The sequence below is a fragment of the Clavelina lepadiformis genome, chromosome 1, assembly GCF_947623445.1.
Source record: "Clavelina lepadiformis chromosome 1, kaClaLepa1.1, whole genome shotgun sequence".
Classification (NCBI taxonomy): Eukaryota; Metazoa; Chordata; class Ascidiacea; order Aplousobranchia; family Clavelinidae; genus Clavelina; species Clavelina lepadiformis.
This window is the reverse complement of record NC_135240.1, coordinates 25,346,912-25,366,002: the sequence shown is the minus strand read 5'-3', so window position 1 is coordinate 25,366,002 and position 19,091 is coordinate 25,346,912. Positions and strand designations below refer to the sequence as shown.

General features: G+C 35.0%; 1 protein-coding gene across 5 annotated transcripts; it reads left to right on the top strand.

The window, feature by feature from the left end:
- The first annotated feature begins 142 nt into the window (after nt 1-142).
- LOC143469823 (adhesion G-protein coupled receptor G7-like) lies at nt 143-17,745 on the top strand. 5 transcript variants are annotated; one of them, XM_076967669.1, is made up of 23 exons: nt 143-318; nt 2,427-2,732; nt 3,312-3,623; nt 6,985-7,053; nt 7,540-7,584; nt 7,652-7,693; nt 7,813-7,926; nt 8,660-8,785; nt 8,860-8,948; nt 9,089-9,250; nt 9,339-9,421; nt 9,505-9,617; nt 9,755-9,910; nt 10,206-10,393; nt 10,635-10,790; nt 10,871-10,977; nt 11,108-11,330; nt 11,402-11,538; nt 13,275-13,407; nt 13,591-13,756; nt 15,688-15,790; nt 16,014-16,070; nt 16,208-17,745. In XM_076967669.1, exons 1-23 carry the CDS (start codon nt 234-236, stop codon nt 16,242-16,244), a joined length of 3,009 nt encoding a protein of 1,002 aa, XP_076823784.1. In that variant the 5' UTR covers nt 143-233; the 3' UTR covers nt 16,245-17,745. The 5 variants fall into 5 exon arrangements, with proteins under 5 accessions (XP_076823784.1, XP_076823776.1, XP_076823793.1 ...); XM_076967661.1 differs by having other exon boundaries at nt 2,427-2,744; nt 16,208-17,743; XM_076967688.1 differs by lacking the exon at nt 143-318 and adding an exon at nt 1,520-1,830 and having other exon boundaries at nt 2,427-2,744; nt 16,208-17,743.
- Nucleotides 17,746-19,091: the final 1,346 nt, after the last annotated feature.

Below are 19,091 nucleotides of genomic sequence, written 5' to 3'. Positions count from 1 at the left end.
GCACATCAAATCGACATATTTTTTTTGGAAAATCCAATCACTACTACATCGGTTTAAAAAATGTGATGACCTCATAGGCAACACGTTAGCTCAACAGTTAATTAATGATTTACCGGTAAGTTTGCAATGATGGTATCTAAGAGATGATGTAGCCTACAGTAGCTTGAACAGTACAGAACACGGCAAGAAAGGGTAGCTTACAAAGTTTATAATATAAACGAGGCATTTCTATAATGGAATGTCAAGTGATTATTCCCAAGCAATTATCTCTGATTGGCTTCTTATTTGCTACAAAGTTGGTACAAATTTACGCTGACAGTAAGTAAATTCATTTTATTGTGTTACAGCGCTTCGCGAATTGGTGTTCTTTGATTTTGTTTTGAGAAATAATGTTTGGTGATTTCAAATTAGTAATTTTCTTCTCCAAGTTAGGATTCATCACATTTTTTAATGGTGGTTTTTCACATTTCCATCTAAAAATATGGTAACATTTATATTGTATATTTTTAGGGATTGTTAAGCCTTTGTAGATGCGGTTTTATTAATAATTATCGTTGGGTGTTTGCTTTGTTGATATTTTACTTTCCACATATCATGGGTTAGAGTACTCGAAAGCATGGGATTCCCAACCCTTTTTTAGTCTGTGGCATCATTCTCAATAAAAACACTTTCGTGGCACCCTAATTTGCTTACCATCTTTTGTTTTTGCGTAGTTTATGAACAAGAACAAGCTGGTTACCAGCAACAGTAATGTACAAAAGTTGACTTCGGGGTTTTAAAAAAAACAAAATTGTTACAGTGATTAAGCATTACACGGTAAATTCTTTGTTTAGTCTGAAATCTTGTGGCACCTCGATTGGAAAACACTGCTTTAAATATGATCTTCTTCCAATTATGGTATACTGGGCTTCGTCAAATCGGCACATGTTTTAGCCCACACCAATCAATTGTCTGATATCTTTTTTAGATTGCAAGCAAGGTGGAGAAAAACGTCATATAAGAATTGTAACAGTAAAGTAATCAACAGTTTTGAAACTAAAAGTTTTAAATGGTGTTTTCGTGTAACGTTTTGTGAGATAACCATGTTACAAAAACAGTGCTTAACCAAACAATATAGACCTACAGTAAATCGGGCAGTGTTGTCCAAGCTTCGGTTTGTTCTCTGCATTAACTTAGAAAACATAACGATTTGCATGCTATTTCCTGTTGTTACGAGCCCTACAGTCTTTCGGTCAATCCGTTTGTCCCGCTCTGTGGTAAGCGTTTTCCTTATCAAAAATTATCTTAAGTAAACCTTTTACAATGTTTGACATATAAATTTACTTAAACCCTGATAAATGTGTTCGATAGTTTAATCGTTCAAACCCTTCAAAATTCTAAGCTTAAAGTAGAGAAGTCAATGCTCACAACGTTGCGCTGCTAGGCCAACAACAATGCAAATTAAATTGTGAACGTGTTATTGTTGGACTTTTCTCCATAAGTATATATTTGAGCCAAACAGAAAGCTTTTACAAGAACGACGAAGAGATTTTAAAATCATAAGAAATCTTTTCTTGCAAGCCGACATGATTTTTTTGCAGCATGATTTGCATTTTACCGGTATTGCAAATACTTCTGAAAAGTGCAAGAATAGCAAAATTAGTGAATGTAAAATGTTAGTGATTCGACTGATTGCAACCGCCGAATGGCTTGCCTGGTGATTTTTTGCGACTACTACGTCTTACTGCGTATTGAACCGGTCGCGATTAGGAAGATTTATCACCTTTACCACATCCGCTTTGATACTGTATTTCGATCTGAATTGAAGTTGGCTGGCCAACTACTAGTTCGGTTTGTATTTACTTCTAGTTGATTATTTTAAAGTTTACTTGACATGTAAAACAAAACTAGTCTAAGATGTAACGCGCTGCAGATAATACGCAAACTCATACCCATTTTACGTCGCATGTTTCGCTGACCTGAAGTATCTAGACGTCATATCGAACAAGTCCAGTGCGTAGGATTCAAACCACTTTAAAATAAGAACTATTAGACATATTTTCATTTTTTTTTCTACTGCGTAAAGGAATCCATATGTAACTCACCTGAGCGAAATTTATACAATCTAATGCCCAGAACTTTTGTAATTAAAAATAAGAATCAAAATGGATCGACAATTTCAATTGTTAAGTATAGGCGATTGAAAAAATCTTGCCACTCAAAAAATTGCGACGGTAACTCAAGGGTCTAAATTTGCAGTTGACATGGTTTTAATATGCTTTAGCCAAGGCGTGATTTGTTCCATGTCACATTGAAATCAAACAGAGATATCGCTGAGCGGTAAAGTAACAAATGACTGATTTTTACCAGCTTAACGGTTTGCTTTAGTAAAAGGATTTAGCCAATTATCCTGGTGTTTATTTAGGCTATCTGTTTTCCTATTTCAGCTCCAATAGCCCCAGAAATTGCCTCAATATCAAACATTCGTTCAAGCCAGTTCAATGTTAGTTGGACACATTTGGATAAAGGAGCAACTACAAAGTATCGAGTTGATTATTCTCCAATGGATGAAGGTAGTGGAGGTGGATTCAGAGAAACTACAGATGCTACAGAAACATCTTTGGTTATCCACACCAATGTGGAGGCAAATACTGAATACAGCATCACAGTTGTAGCGATTGTGTCATCTACAGCGGAAAGTGTTTCTAGTCCTGTTTGGGTAGCCACAGATGATTGGACCATAAAAAGAACTAGTATACTAGTTGGTACATTGGTGTTTTTTAATGTTTTGAGCTACTACACTACAGCTACTGTGTTTGAGATAAATCTGTTATAAGCTACTGCTATGTTATAGGGAAATTGTGTTACTTTTATTTGTAGTTTAAAAAGTTCAGTTTTAGTAATTAATATTCTTAAATAAATAGTTACGGTAAACTCTTGTTAATAAAGCGACCTACATTACAATCAAAGGAAATTATTCTTTACCATTGCTTCTTAACTGTTTTTAATTCGCAGCCCACTTTACCAACTATTTTTGTTTCATGGCCCACTAGTTTAGACATCTAAATTCCTTTTCCATTATCTTTTAGTTACGTAATACAAATGAGTCAAATTAAAAACAATATTTTTCCATAACTTTGTTTAAAATCGCTTGTATGTTTCGAATGGCCCTACTCTACGGTATTTACTTTGTGTACCGCAACTTTGTAATATGTTTGCCACTGTTAGTTGGTCACATTTGGATGAAGGAGCTAAATGAATAATATAAAGTTAACATTACTAAAATGCACTGGATGATGATTTCGATCTAGATGCTTTTGTTGTACGTTTAGGTCCTAAGAAACCGACCAACGTTGCAGTATCGCACGTGAGGACAAGCTCGTTGGAAGTTGATCGGAAACACTTGGACATTAAATCTATGACAACAAAACATCTCATCTATTACACTGATGAGATGGGCTCAACCGAGGTTTTAGAAACGGCGGAAGAAAGTGCTCTAGAAAAAAGTCTAAAGATCAAAAATTTGTCAGCAAACACTGTGCACACTATCGGAGTGGCAGCTGTGGTAATCGATGAAGGTCGTGAGGATGACGCCGGGGATGTGCTTAGCGACGAAAGTGCTGCTTCATCCTCAATGACAACAGGTGAGTTGTGTCATGAGTGTCAAAATAGTTGTTATTCCGAAAGCTAGTTTTTATGTCTAATACACTAGCGCACGCGTTATCGAATTCGTGTAACCGTAAACCTCCAATTCAAAGTTACGTTTCATGATCGAAACGGTTTACTTAACCTTTTAACGTATGACAGAAACCGCCGCCGATCTGCTTTAAACCGGTTTGCAATATGCTCCAAATTTACAAGGAGCGCTATTTTTTCAAAACTGCATTGTTCAATGTATGAGTAATTAGTCTTTATATTTAGGCTTAATAATTGGAATAATGTTTTTATAGTCTTCGACGTGTAGTTTAAGTTTCTGTTTACCATTTAAATATTTACGCTTCTTTGGATTGTTTGTGCAAGATAAAAACACTCCATCTGAAATTATTCTGGCTCAGTCGAAGAGGTGGTAAGAAAGGAGCAAAAAACATTATTAGAACGTCAAAATGAACTACTAGATCAGATATTATCAACAATGGTGACAATAAGCTTTGTAAAATTTTGGGTTTCATTTATTTGTTTCATATTTTTCATTATATTTCATTTATTTATTTCTCTGTGCAAAGTTTTGCTGAAGTTAGGTAATGGTGGGATAATTGTTTTAGTATGACCTATTTACCAACTAGTTCGAGAAGACTGTTAATAAGCTTATTATATAAACTTTATGCTGTTGGCAATAAAGTTAAAAATTATTGCATCATTTTATGAATTAGGCCTAATGGTCTCAAATGTGACTGGACAAAGTTGGAGTTGGGAGTTTAAGTTTCGTTTTTAAACTGTTAATCTGTTTAAATTTACTGATGGTAGATTGGTATGGTATGGTAGTGGTTTTGTCAAGCAAAGTTGTCGTAGATAATTGCGGAGCATTACTTTGATATTGATCGAGTAGATAAAGAGACATGTGATCTTCACACTCCGGACTTTGCCCCTTCCAAACAGGAACCAGAATTAGTTATATTAGGAACAATGTTTGAGGAACCAACATTTTAAGTTGAACGGTAACATAATGCATATGATTTGCAAAAGGTAAACTTTCCTGAACGTATTTTTACCAAGATTATAACAAGTAGCCTGTTGATAAACCTGTATGTAGTAGGCTACTATGCTTTTTTCATATATAAAGTAAAGAGTAAGTTTAAGTAAAAAACGACGTAAAAACTAGAGCAAATCCTAACTAATAACAAGGATGTTTGAATTGACATGTTAACAAATAAACTAGCTAAGATGATAGGCCAATATTAATGTCATATGAAAGCAAAAGTGTTTTATTATCAATAATATCATTGACTGCGAAATCGATTAAATGGTGTAGGCCAGAGGTCGGCAACCTGCGGCTCCGGAGCCGCATGCGGCTCTTTCAGCCCTCTGCTCTGGCTCCCGTGACTTTAAACACTGCGAGCTTGGGCAATACAAAAAAATTTGTTGTAAATTAATAACGACTCTATAGTTTAAACTAGTTTTGTTGAAAATTATGACTTACAAATCCGTTTAGTATGTTTTTTCATTAAGATTTAATGCTTTTATCTTGCTAAGAAAAAAAACCCTTCAGGACTGTTTGGAATAATGGCGGCTCATCACGGCTTACAATGCATGTATGCGGACAGATTCTGATTTGCCCGCCCCCCTCTGTGAAACGATAAAGAGCATATTGTTACGTGTTTACCGCACAATTAATGTTAGCATTATCTTATACCTGGCAGTGTCACGATGCAGTGTGTAGTAGCCTGTAGCATTTTGTAAACAGTTTAAAAGTGTCAGATACTCTTTGTTAAATATGTAAATCTGTAAGGTAAGTATCTTAAATATGTAAGGCCACGCTTCGTCAAAACCACAAATGGAGTGACCTTGAAAAGCTTCAAAAACCAGACAAGCTCGTGTTCGATACGTGGAATGCCATACCTGACTCTTACATGAACATGAAAAAATATGCATTTGGAGTTCTGTCGATATTTGGATCAACATATTTATGCGAACAAAGCTTTTCGGTCATGAATTACTTAAAAAATGAACAACGCTCACGCCTAACAGATGAGAGCTTGCAGTCCCAGATGAAACTCAAAGTGTCATCTTATCAAGCTAATGTAGATGTGCTGTGCAGTGAAATTCAGAAGCAAATATCGCATTAGCTGGGTGGAATAAATGATTATTTAAAAGTGTTGTGTTTAATAGTCGGGTTTTGTTTGTTGAAATTACAGAATATTCGCATGTACAAAGCAAAAATTTTAAGAAATTCTGCATGAAGTGTAGGCTATAATTACCTTTTGTTTTAGTGGCCAACTCGACAGTTACATGTTATGGCTCCGAATAGGTCTTAATTTAAATAAACTTGGGAACATTGGCTCTTTTAATGCTAAAGGTTGCCGACCTCTGGTGTAGGCCTATGCTATATTTTGCTATTGAATAATATTAGCAATATAGTGGACTGAAACCACAACTAGAAACAAATTTTATTTTTCTATTGTTATGGTTAGACAATTACATAAAAGTAGCCAGTAGTAACTAAATCATCAAATTCAAGTCGCAAGTCAAGTAATTTACCTTTTAACGCACAAGTCAAATGGAGTCTTTTGGTATAAATGACTCGATTAAAGCCGAGTTTTTGGTTAAGAAGACTTGAGTCAAGTCGGACCATAAATAAAGATTTGTTTTAACTCAACACCAAAACGTAATCAAAGCGAACCGACTCAAGTCAAATTGAGTCATTTGTGTACTTTTTGGAAAGCTACTCAAGTCAAGTTGAATCTTTGGAAAAAATGACTGAAGTAGAGGATTTATTTTTAAATCTATTTAAATATAATATTATTGTTCATTTAATCTATTCATTACTACTCTGAAAAGCAATTCAGTTCAGCAGTTTGAATGAAAACCGTTCAGTAGAAATTAATTTGTGTACTGTAGTCGGACAAATCTGGACACAAAATAGAAATTAAATACAAGGTATGCCTATTGATTAATCATTCGTAGGAATTATTGCTCTAAATTAAATATAGGCCCAATGTTTTTCAGTAAACACTATACTGTGTTTTTAGCTGATGAAAACATGATTACCTATAATGTCATATACTGTACTTTATATTCTAGGCAAAAATGACACTTTTTATTTTAGATCCGCATTCGCCATTTCAATTGTCTGTAAGCAAATAACAAACAGGCCAATTCTTTTGGAAATTAGTTGGTTTAACTCAGGAATAAAATTTATTTTATTGCAATAAAATTGTGAGATTCAGGATCTCCCTATAGTAAAGGGTGAATTTGGTGATCGGTATCCTGGTATATTGTTGAATTTTATTCAAAAAAAATGTTGGCTTTTGAGTTTCTAGCAATCCAATTGTTTTGTTTTAAATACAGAAAAATCGCAAGCGCTAAAACCAGAAACAGAATTATTTGGAGAAGGAAGTTCATTTGGATCTGGAGAGGGTACAGAATCAGTATTTACACATTTTACTACTGTAGCGTTAAACACACATAAAATTATAATGTTTTTTTAAATACTTTTACCTGATTTGTGCACTACAACTGCAATTAGTAAGCATGTGTCACTTTTGGGTAACAATGGTTTGTAAGTTTCTTTTCTATAGAAGATTTAAATGAGCAATAACCCGCTAACAAGTTTATATGTTAATATAATTCGTGATTAGGTATTTTTGTTTTATTTAAAATTAGCTTTTATAAAGTTTTTTGCTGAAATCTTTTTACACATACGCAAGAAATACGTCCTGATAACTGCAGTCATTTGCTTAATTTATTCCATGTGTAGATATTCTGATCAACTTTTTCTGGGATTGTGGACACTAATTGCGACCAAGTCGAAACATTGTGACATGACATTGTAATATTTGGAGGCGTTTTCCACAACAAAACCTAGTAATGATTTTATTATTACCTGATCATTTTTTATTTTAGATACTTCAACAAGTGATTTCAAAACATCATCCCCTGGATCTACAGGTATGTACAAAAATCATGCTATAGTTGTATGATTCATAAGAATTGAAATCCATATATACTACTGTAGATTCAACCGCTTCTTTTCATGCCACAAGCGCCTCCACCTCTGGCAAGTTCATCATTTTATAGCAATGTTGTTTTTATTGCTAACTATGTTCTAATGATTCCATGGAAATTGCTCTTAAAGTTATTTGTGTAATTTTATACTCTTTTATTTTGCATACAAAGCTCCATGCATTTCCAGTTGTGCAGGTTGCGAAAGCTGTCATCATGACGAGATGGGTGACTGCGTGTGTAAGTGTTTCATTGGATATAAACCAACAAATGGCAAGTGCAGTCCTTGTAAGTTATCGCTAAGGGCATTTGGCATTTACATTTTTTGTGAAGCCATGTATGGTATAACTTTGTGATTTAGACCAGGGTGGTCCAAACCTTGGCATGCAGGCCACACTTGGCCCTCGGACAGATTTTGTGCGGCTCGCAAATATTTCTGAAGTTTTGGTACGCTGTATTTTCCAGTGCAAAATCCGCAGTTGTTAAAATACACGTACGTTTTATTTAAATAGGTTGCATTAACCACAGCCTAATATAAGTCGCACATCATTGAGGAGCAACTCAATATGTGATTATTAAGAGGTGATGAAGCCTTTTTACGGCTAACACAATATTGTGTGACGATACATACTTGCGATAATTTTAACCTTTTGTTGCAAGTACAGTCGCAAACAAGTAGAAAGTATCAAGAATTGCGTTATTAGTCGTGCAGCAAACATCAAGTCGATTATAATAGTAAACTCAGTACTTTGCTAACGCTGGATTTTCGCTTATTTGTGTCTCGCTTCTCTTGTCAAACCATAAAGTGGCCCTTCATTCTCGCAGTCGTGGACCACCCTGATTTAGACAGTACCAATATGGATTGTTTAGCCATAGCAAAGTGGTCAGTAACTTTCATTCACCCATTCACAGATGATATTGAAGTATATTTGTACTTGATACAAAATGAAAATTTGTTATTTGCAAAGCAAGAGTTTAGTACTATGTAGCCTAGTAATAATTGCATTTTTTGGTATTTTAGTGTTCTGTACAACACAAACTTTGGATTATCCAAACAACGAAGATGAAATAAAAGTTACATTTCCCGATACTCAAGCTGGATATCAATCTTCTTCCATTGATAAATGTCCCGAGGATACTTCAAACGGTAATTGTTTTTTATTACTTATGTAAATTTAGACACAATTGGTAACCTATATAAAATACTTCGTGGTTTGACAGCTGGAAAACCCTATGGAACAGCATCATGCAGTATAGAAGGCACTTGGCTTCAACCAAAATGGCTTTCATCATGTAACACCGCAGCTGAGGTACAATTTTACTTCGCAAATACACTACAGTATTTATTCGATTGTAAGTGACAAAGTGATGATACAAAATACTTTATAAGCCGCAACTTACTATCGAGTATATACGGTAACTGGTATTTCTAAACCAAGTATATTTTCAGAGTTTCATAAATGCAACATTCAATTCTACGGAAGAACGTCAAGAGGCAGCTGATACCCTTGAAATTCTGACATCAGATCCAGGCAATTTGACGTCAGATGATGTTTCATCAACTGTGGAAGCTTTAAACAACGTTGTTGATGCAGAAACACTGGATCAAAATGTGGCGACGAAGAGTTGAATAATATGTGCTCATTTCACAATTGGTATTCACAATTTTTCTACAAACAGTTCTTTTTGTTTTATTCCAGACTTCATCTGCAGTTGTGGCTACAGTAGGTAATTTACTCAGTGTCCCTGAGGAAGAACTTCAACTGAGTGGTCAAGCGGAAAAGTAAAGTGGTGCATTTTCCCTTATTTGGATAGTAAGCAAATATTTATTTCATAAATATTTTAGCACATATTATATTGTAATAGCTTAATCTCAACTCTGGACTCGGTCGGAGAAAAAATTGAATTGAGTGATGGTGAAGAATATGAAGAAGTCAGCAGCACAGTTGCCATTGCAGTGGTGCAGCCAACCCTTCAAGGCAAATAAATCAAAACTTCGTATTCCAGTTGTATGTTGGTAACATCTATTGATGGTGGTAACATCTGTTTTTAATCCATACCTAAGTTAAAACATATGGGTGTGATATGTTTTGTCATTTTTGTTGTCAAAATGTAGATGCAGAATCTGACATTGGGTATCAATTTACATCCTTTTCGATACCAGATGAACTGGGTTTCAGATCAGATCAGCTGAGTACTTTTATCAATGAATCTAGTAAAACTGCATCATCTTACATTAAAGTACCACCAAGTGCCCGTCAACAAGGCTCAGGTATAAACATTCAAAATTTTTTCATTTTATTCCCCACTTTGGAACGAATTTTCCTCCATAAACTGATTATAAGGTTTAAATGTGCTGTTGCAAACTCGCTGTCTTCGAACGGTAAATATGTTATAAATGTCAAAATGTGTAAAGCTATAAGACTTTTTGTGTCTTTAAATACTTGTTCTCTTTCATTTGTATATAAATTTGTTTCATATTGCTTGTTTTCATGCAATAAAAAAATATATGTTTATTGAAAAATCTGGCAACTACTTAAAATATAAACTACTTTTACCTTCTGCAGATAATCGAGTCAGCTTCTATGCATTTCCCGATGACAAGCTTCTTCGAGTCACCTCCACAAGTGAAACATCTTCGTTAACCAATAATTTTATTGGTTCAGAAGTTGTCTTATCAGCTACAGTAGTTAACGCTACAAGGGCAATTGCAGATCTCATTGAACCCGTAATGATGCGATTTTCGTTTACTTCAGTAAGTGTTGTTTTGGCTATGATCTTGTCCAAATTCAAGTTATGTGAAGTTGTGTTATTATTATTTCAAGTTGTGTTAAGTTATGCCTGACGAAGCTAACCCAAATGGTTAAACAAAATATTGGCAAAAACAAATTTCTGTATTTTACGAATTGTTTCATGTATTTGATGTTCAAGTTGTTTATGTTATTGCCAAAATCACTCGAATTAAAATATAATTTGTACTTAACTTGATTTCATAGATTGTGACGTCAGATAAGAACCTTGAAGGCAAGTGCGTGTTTTGGAATGAGACAGGTAGTGGGTTTTGGTCGGTTGAGGGTTTGCTTAAACAAAATATCACCGCTGAGTCTGCTGAATGTCAATTCAACCATCTCACAAATTTTGCCACATTGTTTGTAAGTGCAATGACTAATCAAATTTAATGCATTTTATTAAAATGAGCTTTTGATTTCAATTTTGTTGTTTTTCTTTGCAGTCCACAACCTCGGTAAATACATTGGAACTTGATCTCATAACAATTATTGGATCTTCTGTTTCAATCTTTAGTTTGGTTTCCTTGTTGGGAGCATATGCGTTTGTAAAGTAGGTTGTGTAAATTTTCAAAGCAGCGTGTTCTGTTAATCTCACCGAATATGCCAAGTAGTTAGTTAGTTAGCCTATATGTAAAATTTATTTATACATCTGTCAAATTGGCTTTAATATATTTTGTCAGGAAAATGCGGTCTGCTAAAAAATTTCGCTCAGCCTTTTTGTTGGTCAATCTTGCCATGGCTTTGTTGGTTCTAAATATCTCTTTGATTTTAAGCGAACAGTCGTTTTTGCAGACATCAACAACATGGTGCATGGTGGTAGCGGTGATAATTCATTTTTCTTTGCTTGCTTCATTAGCTTGGATGATGGTGGAAGGAGTGAACATTTACGTTGCAGTCGTTCACGTTGGTGACCTGGTTTGGTTAAATCTGAGTCCACAGACATACATTTGACCTGTGTTACATTTTATTTTCAGCCACTGTATACCCGTACCGAGCTAACCAATTTAATGGTGATTATTCCTTCCATTTTATGGGGATGGCTGATGCCTGCAATCTTTGTTGCTGTAGTCGCTGGTGTTGACATAAACAACTACACAAGAAATGATGCCGAGTAATTCCCATTAATGTTGTTTTAATTGTATAAAATTTTTCATAAACTTTATACTGTTGATTACACTGGCCAACAAAAAAATTTTGGCATGGAAGGTAAGAACGATTTTAGAGTATATCAGGGGCGCTGAGCTCGAAAATGCCATTAGTTTTTGCAAATTGGCTCTAGTTTTTAAGATATTAGCGAATTTCGATATTTTTGGTACCTTGTAAATTTGAAACTAGGTTGCGTTTTATCTTTAGGAACAGCCTATATTAAATGTTGTAGTAAGTCTGTCTGCACTAAAACCACAAGAATGAGCAAAAGCTAAAATCACAATGAGATTAGCTAAATGAAGAAGTGCTGCATAAATCTATTTTTTTCCATATATTCAACACAAAAAATGCCCCATTTATTCGTATTTTCATCAGATTCTCCTGTTGCAATTTGTGAGACTAAGCTTCCAATACCACATTAAAACTTGCTTGAATTGAACAATAAATAGCAGCAATTTGGTAATAACAAACCAAGCATGCCTAAGCCAACACAAGAAAGACGACAATTTGTAAAAACAGACAAAATGAACAAGCAATCAATTTTTTTCATTTACCACGGAGTAGTCAAATTCATTTCACTTTACAAAGAAATATACCCATCTCAGGATGTGTATTAGTGAAGTTCTTAGATGCATTCTAGTTATTTACTCAAATTAGCTTGAAGTCATCTGCAGGAAAGTTCTCTTGTACGACTTTCGCCTGTAGTCTTGATGTGGACAGCTTCGCATTAGGCACCAGCAGTAATCTGCCATCATGTGAGATGTGAGTATCCCATCTACCTTGATATCTCTCTTCCATTAATTTGATATCTTGGTGAAACCTTTCACCTTGTTCTTCACTCATATTTCCGAGGTTTTCAGGGAAACGATCCGAGTGACTGAATGGATAGAAAAACTTGATCTTTAATTAATTTTCCTATTTGTGCCTCATCAAAAATTCCTGCTTTCAGCTTTTCAATACTGCGACCAGGAAATACTTTGCACAGGTAATCAAAACAAGCACCATCTTTATCTAAGGCCTTGAAAAATTGTTTCATCAAACCCAATTTGATGTGCAATGGGGGTAAAATGATGCGATCACGACAGACCAAAGGTTCGTTTACAATGTTTTTATCTCCGTGCACAAGCTGTTCACGTATGGGCCGTTCCTTTTTAATCCAGTGTTGATCGGTGGCTCGACTATCCCAATAACGAATAAAGCAGGGATACTTGGTGTGGCCGCCTTGTTGTCTTAAGAGAAAGTTGACCATTTTCAAATCAACGCATATCTCACAGTTATGCTCAATATAAGAAAGTTTCTTCAGGACCAGCGACCGTTAGTGCTTGATGGGAGATGATATAAACTAATCTAAGGCCTTATTTACCTCCCAAGAAAGCAATTTGTGCCAAACAACTCAACAATTGGGCAAAACTGAATAGCTGCTTCACATGGCTTCATTTTTTATTAACCTATGTTACTCTCTAGCATACATTTCTAACTTTTCATGGTATATGTAGGAAGAAGCAATATCTCAAAAACTAGAGCCAATTCAGCAAAAGTAATGGCATTTTCGGACTCAGCACCCCTGATATACCCCTAAATCGATCTAACATATCATGCCTTTTGAAAAAAAAATTTTTTTGTTGGCCTGTGTTATTATTTATGTCCATACTTATTAGCATCTCTTTTTAGGTACCGTAGTTACAGTTTTTTTGCATTTAGGTGCTGGTTGCGTGTTGATCAAGAACTTTATCTGATAATTATTCCTGCTGCTGTGATGTTAGGCGTCAATCTCATCCTTTACATTGTAATTTTGGCAAATGTTTTCTGCAGGCGCAGGCCCACTTTATATTCGGTAAGATTAAGCATGCATTGCATGAGTTTTTATGAGAAACAATTTTACGTACATGTTTTTATAAAAGGTCTATCTGATCATAGCTTAAAGCCGCAAAACAATTTTTGCTGTGAATTTGCTCTGTCGTAAAGTATTGCGTAGAAAGTGAAGTATTTTTACAGGTAAAGCGATTTTAAATTTTAGAAACAACAGTCGGAAATTCGTAAAAACTTTGGTTTGTCGGTGACTCTCTTTGTGACTATTGGAGGAACTTGGTTAATCGCATTCCCAATGACAGGATTGGAAACCACAAACAAAGACGTGTCCCTTGCCATTGCCTATGTTTTCAGTATCTTAACCGCTTTGCAAGGTATGGAAAAAATCGTGTTTTTCTTGCAAACTACTTTGTGATACAGTTGCTATTTTTTATGGTGACCCATGAATTTTGCTGACAAATAATATTACGTATGCCTGACAGTGCAATTAAACCGGTTTCAAAAAATACTCGTTGGTTTAAAAAGTCTATTTCTGATTTTTAGAAACTGACACTTTATTGAATTCGCTTATGTAACCAGATTTTTATTTTTGCTGGTGTTATAGTTACAGCAGGTGACTTTTAGTAAATAAGCGGCCTTGAAATGTTGACTTTCTTTTTGAAGATCGACTGCCATGCAGGATGTGTCAAACAATAAAAAACCTAAATTGTTCGTTTCATTATGCAGAGAGAGCTATAATAAACACATTTCCCCCAAAGTAGCGTCTGGGGCTCGTAAAACTTTGCATGTGGATTTAGTATGCTTTCTTATTAAACTACAACTTAATGAAATGCCTACAAAATTACCTACCTCAAACTGCCACACGGCTTTTCTAAAGCAATGGCCTTTTTTTACCAATTTTTATTTTACATTTAAAGTGTATGCGACCGGGAACCTTCAAATCCGCCAATTGCAAAATTAATTTTTATTCTGAAAAACAACACCTGGATGTGCTGCCTTCTGATTGGTCTAACTAACATGTTTACAGCATTAGAATTTTTTGTAACGTTCCAACAGTTTCATACAAATGTTTTGTACTTTTACGCAAACCACAGCTAAAGTCAGGTGTGTACTTCCACTTGAACAACTAACTATCAGGTAACAATAGCCAGAAACCGAATATATTATATTCGGTTTTACGTCTCATGTTAACATGGAACGGAAAAGAGCTTGCTGATGGCACCTGCCCAATTTTTCTCGGAGTAACCTTCGACAGAACATTTTTCTTCAAAGATCATATCCTAAAACTTAAAACAAAAATTGGCCAGCTCAAGTTGTGGAACAAACCCAAAGACTCTGCGATAAACAGCCCTGGCGTTGTAATTTTCCACTTCAGATTAATGCTCACCAGTATGGGCATAATCTTGTCATGCTCACGAAGCAGAGCCAAAGCTAGATAGAACAAATGATGCCGAAAAATAACTGGCACTTCAAAATCTACCCCACTCAAGGCCCTATGCAGAGCTACCTGTATAACTCCACCTAATCTTCACGACGAAACCACAGCAAAAATTGGAAGACATTAACCGGCCAATGATCTCAGACATCAACTTCTCCAAAGCAAATAAAACACGCGGCTAAAGTCTAGAAAATTTTGTCATTGTAGAAGAACTGGAGCCATTCCAGATAGGATAAAAAAAGTGTTAGGAAATGGACCACCAGCCACCCAACGACGCTTCACCTTGCACCGTCCAAAATTTATTTGCTGGATCAAACTTTTGCAAAAGGGCCTAGGTACGCCTCAATAGAACAAAAGTGAAAGTGGGCAGAACCGAAGACATGAGCTCCCATTGCACCGATAAAATAATTTTGAAGGCAAGAAATCAGGCAGCTCTCAACTGGATCAAACATTGGTGTGACACGATATGATGGTGGCATTGTCAATTTTTGATGTTTGACTTTTCCTTGCAATAACCATCGAAATGTAACAAGGAATTTCTGTAGAGAATTTTTTCCTTGTGAAATTCACCCGTACAACACAATATTTTCATGTCGTTAATTTTGTTGTCACTTGTCGATAAAAGAAGATTGTTGTGATAATACTGTTCAGACCAGCACTGTGGTTAAAGGCATATTAGTCTTTTAATCTACAAAACCAACCGAACCGACAGACAGACCGAATGCAAAACGGGTGCCATTGTAAAATTTCAGGCAACAAACCTCTTGATCCTCCAGAAATATTGGTTCTGTGCCATTATATTTGTCATGCTGGGTACTTCCCTTAATGAAAATTTTTGTAAGCACTTTAACTGCGTTTTACTTTCAGGTTTTTTCTTGTTCGTGCTTTTTGTTGTGCGGCAATACTTTACGGTGGACTTGTTTAAAGAATTTGCTAGGAAGGCCTACTCGGGTTTGACTTCGACTTTAAGGTGAATGTAACAATGTACCTGGAAGTAATTATTCAAATAATTTATATGTTTTTAGAAATAAGTTATTAGGATGCCCAATTTTAAGTCAAAGGTGGATCTGAAGCAACGTTATTAACATACATCATTCGTAACCAGCAATAAGATTAGCGCAATGTTCATAAGGATTTATCGACAGTGCAATTTCACTAACAGTGCTAAATGTTTATTCACGCTGGTTATTTAGCTTGGCAAGTGGTGTTGCAATCAATTTTCGAATACCTCGTCCCGATATGTCTGCCAGGTAAGTGAGATAGGTTCTAATCATTTTATGTTTATGTTAAATGCTTCATAACTCAATCTTGTTTTTTTCTAAAATAGCGTTTTTGCTTCGAGTTGCCATTTTTTTCTTGCAGTGTTGTAATTGAAAAAAATTTTTAGGACCTCCACCAATGAAGTTAAAACAACCAGTACATAGCGGGCTGCAAACGTTCCTGCGTTAACAACAAAACATAAATGCTTCCTAGAGTACTTAATGAATTGTAAAATTAAGATCCATCATATTGTTTTACTGATTTGTAGTCCATTTTATTCGGCGAAATATCAGAGTGAAAACTGAAACCATATAAGCAAGCACAAAGCTTCTGATTCTCACAAGATTTCATAACTAACTGTATCAATAATTATTATTATCAATATGTTGCTCTTGATTGGATATATGTTAAAACGTTCTGCAAGGGCTTTGGTCAGCGTTATTTTCGTAAATCGTTTTTTCCAAAGTTTTATGGCTAAATATTGTTTCTGCACGTATCGATATCAAACACGAGGTGATCTCGACGTAAGGAGTATGTCGTTTGTCTGAATCTATACCTGCTAATTTTTACAATTAAATAGTATTAGACATGTATGTTTGTTTGTTAATACTTTTTATCAACCCTTCCTGCTGTTTCTGTCATTTTTAATTTTGGCAGTACCTAACCGTGTATAAGTCGCTATTTACTTGTTAATTATTGACAATTATCTCGATTATAATATGAGGCAATGACACTAAACTGAGATTGACAAAGTATTGTGTGGATTGCACGTAGTTGTGGATTTAATGCTTGATTAAACATGGAATTATAAGGGTTTGCATACCAGATCGAATTTGCTGCTTTATTCTTGCTGTAATGTTAACGCAAAGTTCTGTTTTAAAGTGAGTTGTAGCCTATTTTAACATGTTACCAAGAAGTGTGGACAGTACTAACAGTTAAATTTTAAACAATTGCGAATTACTTGCAACATTTTGTTACAATAAGATACTAGCTTAGCAATAACGCTTAGCTACCAAATTGTTTCCATGTTTCAAATTCAGCGCTGAGTGCAATGAAGTTCTTTTGAGCAACACGTTTTTATACTCTTGCAAATCTTGTTTTAAAGTCATCAATTTGGTGATTAGCTGAAATTTTATGTATAAAAGCTGTTCTCAATTCATCGTATTGAGCTTTTTATATTCTTATCTGTCATTCCTGTAATCTAGCGAGATGAACAGTGAAGTTGAAGGCGTTAACAGCTATTCCTCGATACTGAAGAATCTCATCTCAAGACATGATTATTGCTGATTAGTAATTGTGCTAGGAATGACATGCATATGGTCAGATAAACACATATTAATTTTTAACTGTTTTATTTGTTCGACCGTCTGGGCTAATAGTCCGACATTTTAAACGTGGTCAATACGAACATACATCCTGAGTTCACTGTTAACAAACTAGGTGTGTTTGAGAAAGATAAGGTCCTGTTTAACCACCTCGGAGACAAAGCAGCGTAAAAGCAAGAGATTTGTAAAACCACTTTTAAACACAATTTGCCCAAGGGTAAGTATTATGTATAAGTTCTAAGACTTGCAACCTAATACGGGCATCGTAATGTAATCAAAGCCATCATTGTGACGGTTACGTCACAATAGCTAGATTGTTAATAAACTGTGAAAACGATTATATTATTCATCTTGGCTTTAATTTGATTTGGTGTCCGCTGTTTATTGCTATGGTGCCCAAATTGTCCACGTTTTAAGAACACTAATAAACAACCTGTTAGCAAGGTTTAATACACTAGTGCACAGGGTATCGACTTCGTGTAACTGTAAACCTGGTTGCAAACTGTGGTTTGCGAATTAAATAAACCTAGGCATACAACTAATACTAGCAAGTGAAAGAATTTAAGGTGCACTTAATTAGACGTGTAGCGCCCGACTTATCAGAGCAACCTTGATTGGTACCACAACAAGGAATTCCAATTAAAAGTTACGTTTCATGATCGAAACGGTTTGCTTAACCTCTTAACGTATGACAGAAACCGCCGCCCATCTGCTTTAAACCGGTTTGCAATAAGCTCCATGTTACAAGGAGCGCTATTTTTTCAAAACTGCATTGTTCAATGTATGAGTAATTAGTCTTTATATTTAGGCTTAATAATTGGAATAATGTTTTTATAGTCTTCGACGTGTAATTTAAGTTTCTGTTTACCATTGAAATATTTACGCTTCTTTGGATTGTTTGTGCAAGATAAAAACACTCCATCTGAAATTATTCTGGCGCAGTCGAATAGGTGGTAATAAAGGAACAAGAAACATTATTAGAACGTCAAAATGAACTACTAGATCAGATATTATCAACAATAGTGACAATAAGCTTTGTAAGATTGGTTTTCATTTAATTGCTATTTATTTCTTACAATTTTCTCTGTGCAAAGTTTTGCTGAAGTTAGGTAATGGTGAGATAATTGTTTTAGTGTGACCTATTTACCAACTAGTTCGAGAAGACTGTTACTAAGCTTATTATATAAACTTTATGCTGTTGGCAATAAAGTTAAAAATTATTGCATCATTTTATGAATTAATGCTGCCCTCAAATGTGACTGGACAAAGTTGGAGTGGGGAGTTTAAGTTTCGTTTTTAAACTGTTAATCTGTTTAAATTCACTGATGGTAGATTGGTATGGTATGGTAGTGGTTTTGTCAAGCAAAGTTGTCGTAGATAATTGCGGAGCATTACTTTGATATTGTTCGAGTAGATAAAGAGACATGTGATCTTCACACTCTGGACTTTGCCCCTTCCAAACAGGAACCAGAATTACTGTTATATTAGGAACAATGTTTGAGGAACCAACATTTTAAGTTGAACGGTAACATAATGCATTTGATTTGCAAAAAGTAAACTTTTCTGAACGTATATTTACCAAGATTATAACAAGTAGCCTGCTGATAAACCTGTATGTAGTAGGCTACTATGCTTTTTTCATATGTAAAGTAAAGAGTAAGTTTAAGTAAAAAACGACGTAAAAAC

Excerpts from the sequence above, each read along its gene's own strand:
- LOC143469823 (XM_076967661.1), top strand. The coding sequence starts at position 234 with ATGGAATGTCAAGTGATTATTCCCAAGCAATTATCTCTGATTGGCTTC. Across the intron at positions 2,745-3,311 it reads AAGAACTAGTATACTAGTTG|GTCCTAAGAAACCGACCAAC; the intron begins GTACATTGGTGT and ends TTGTACGTTTAG. Across the intron at positions 10,791-10,870 it reads CAAATTTTGCCACATTGTTT|TCCACAACCTCGGTAAATAC; the intron begins GTAAGTGCAATG and ends TTTTCTTTGCAG.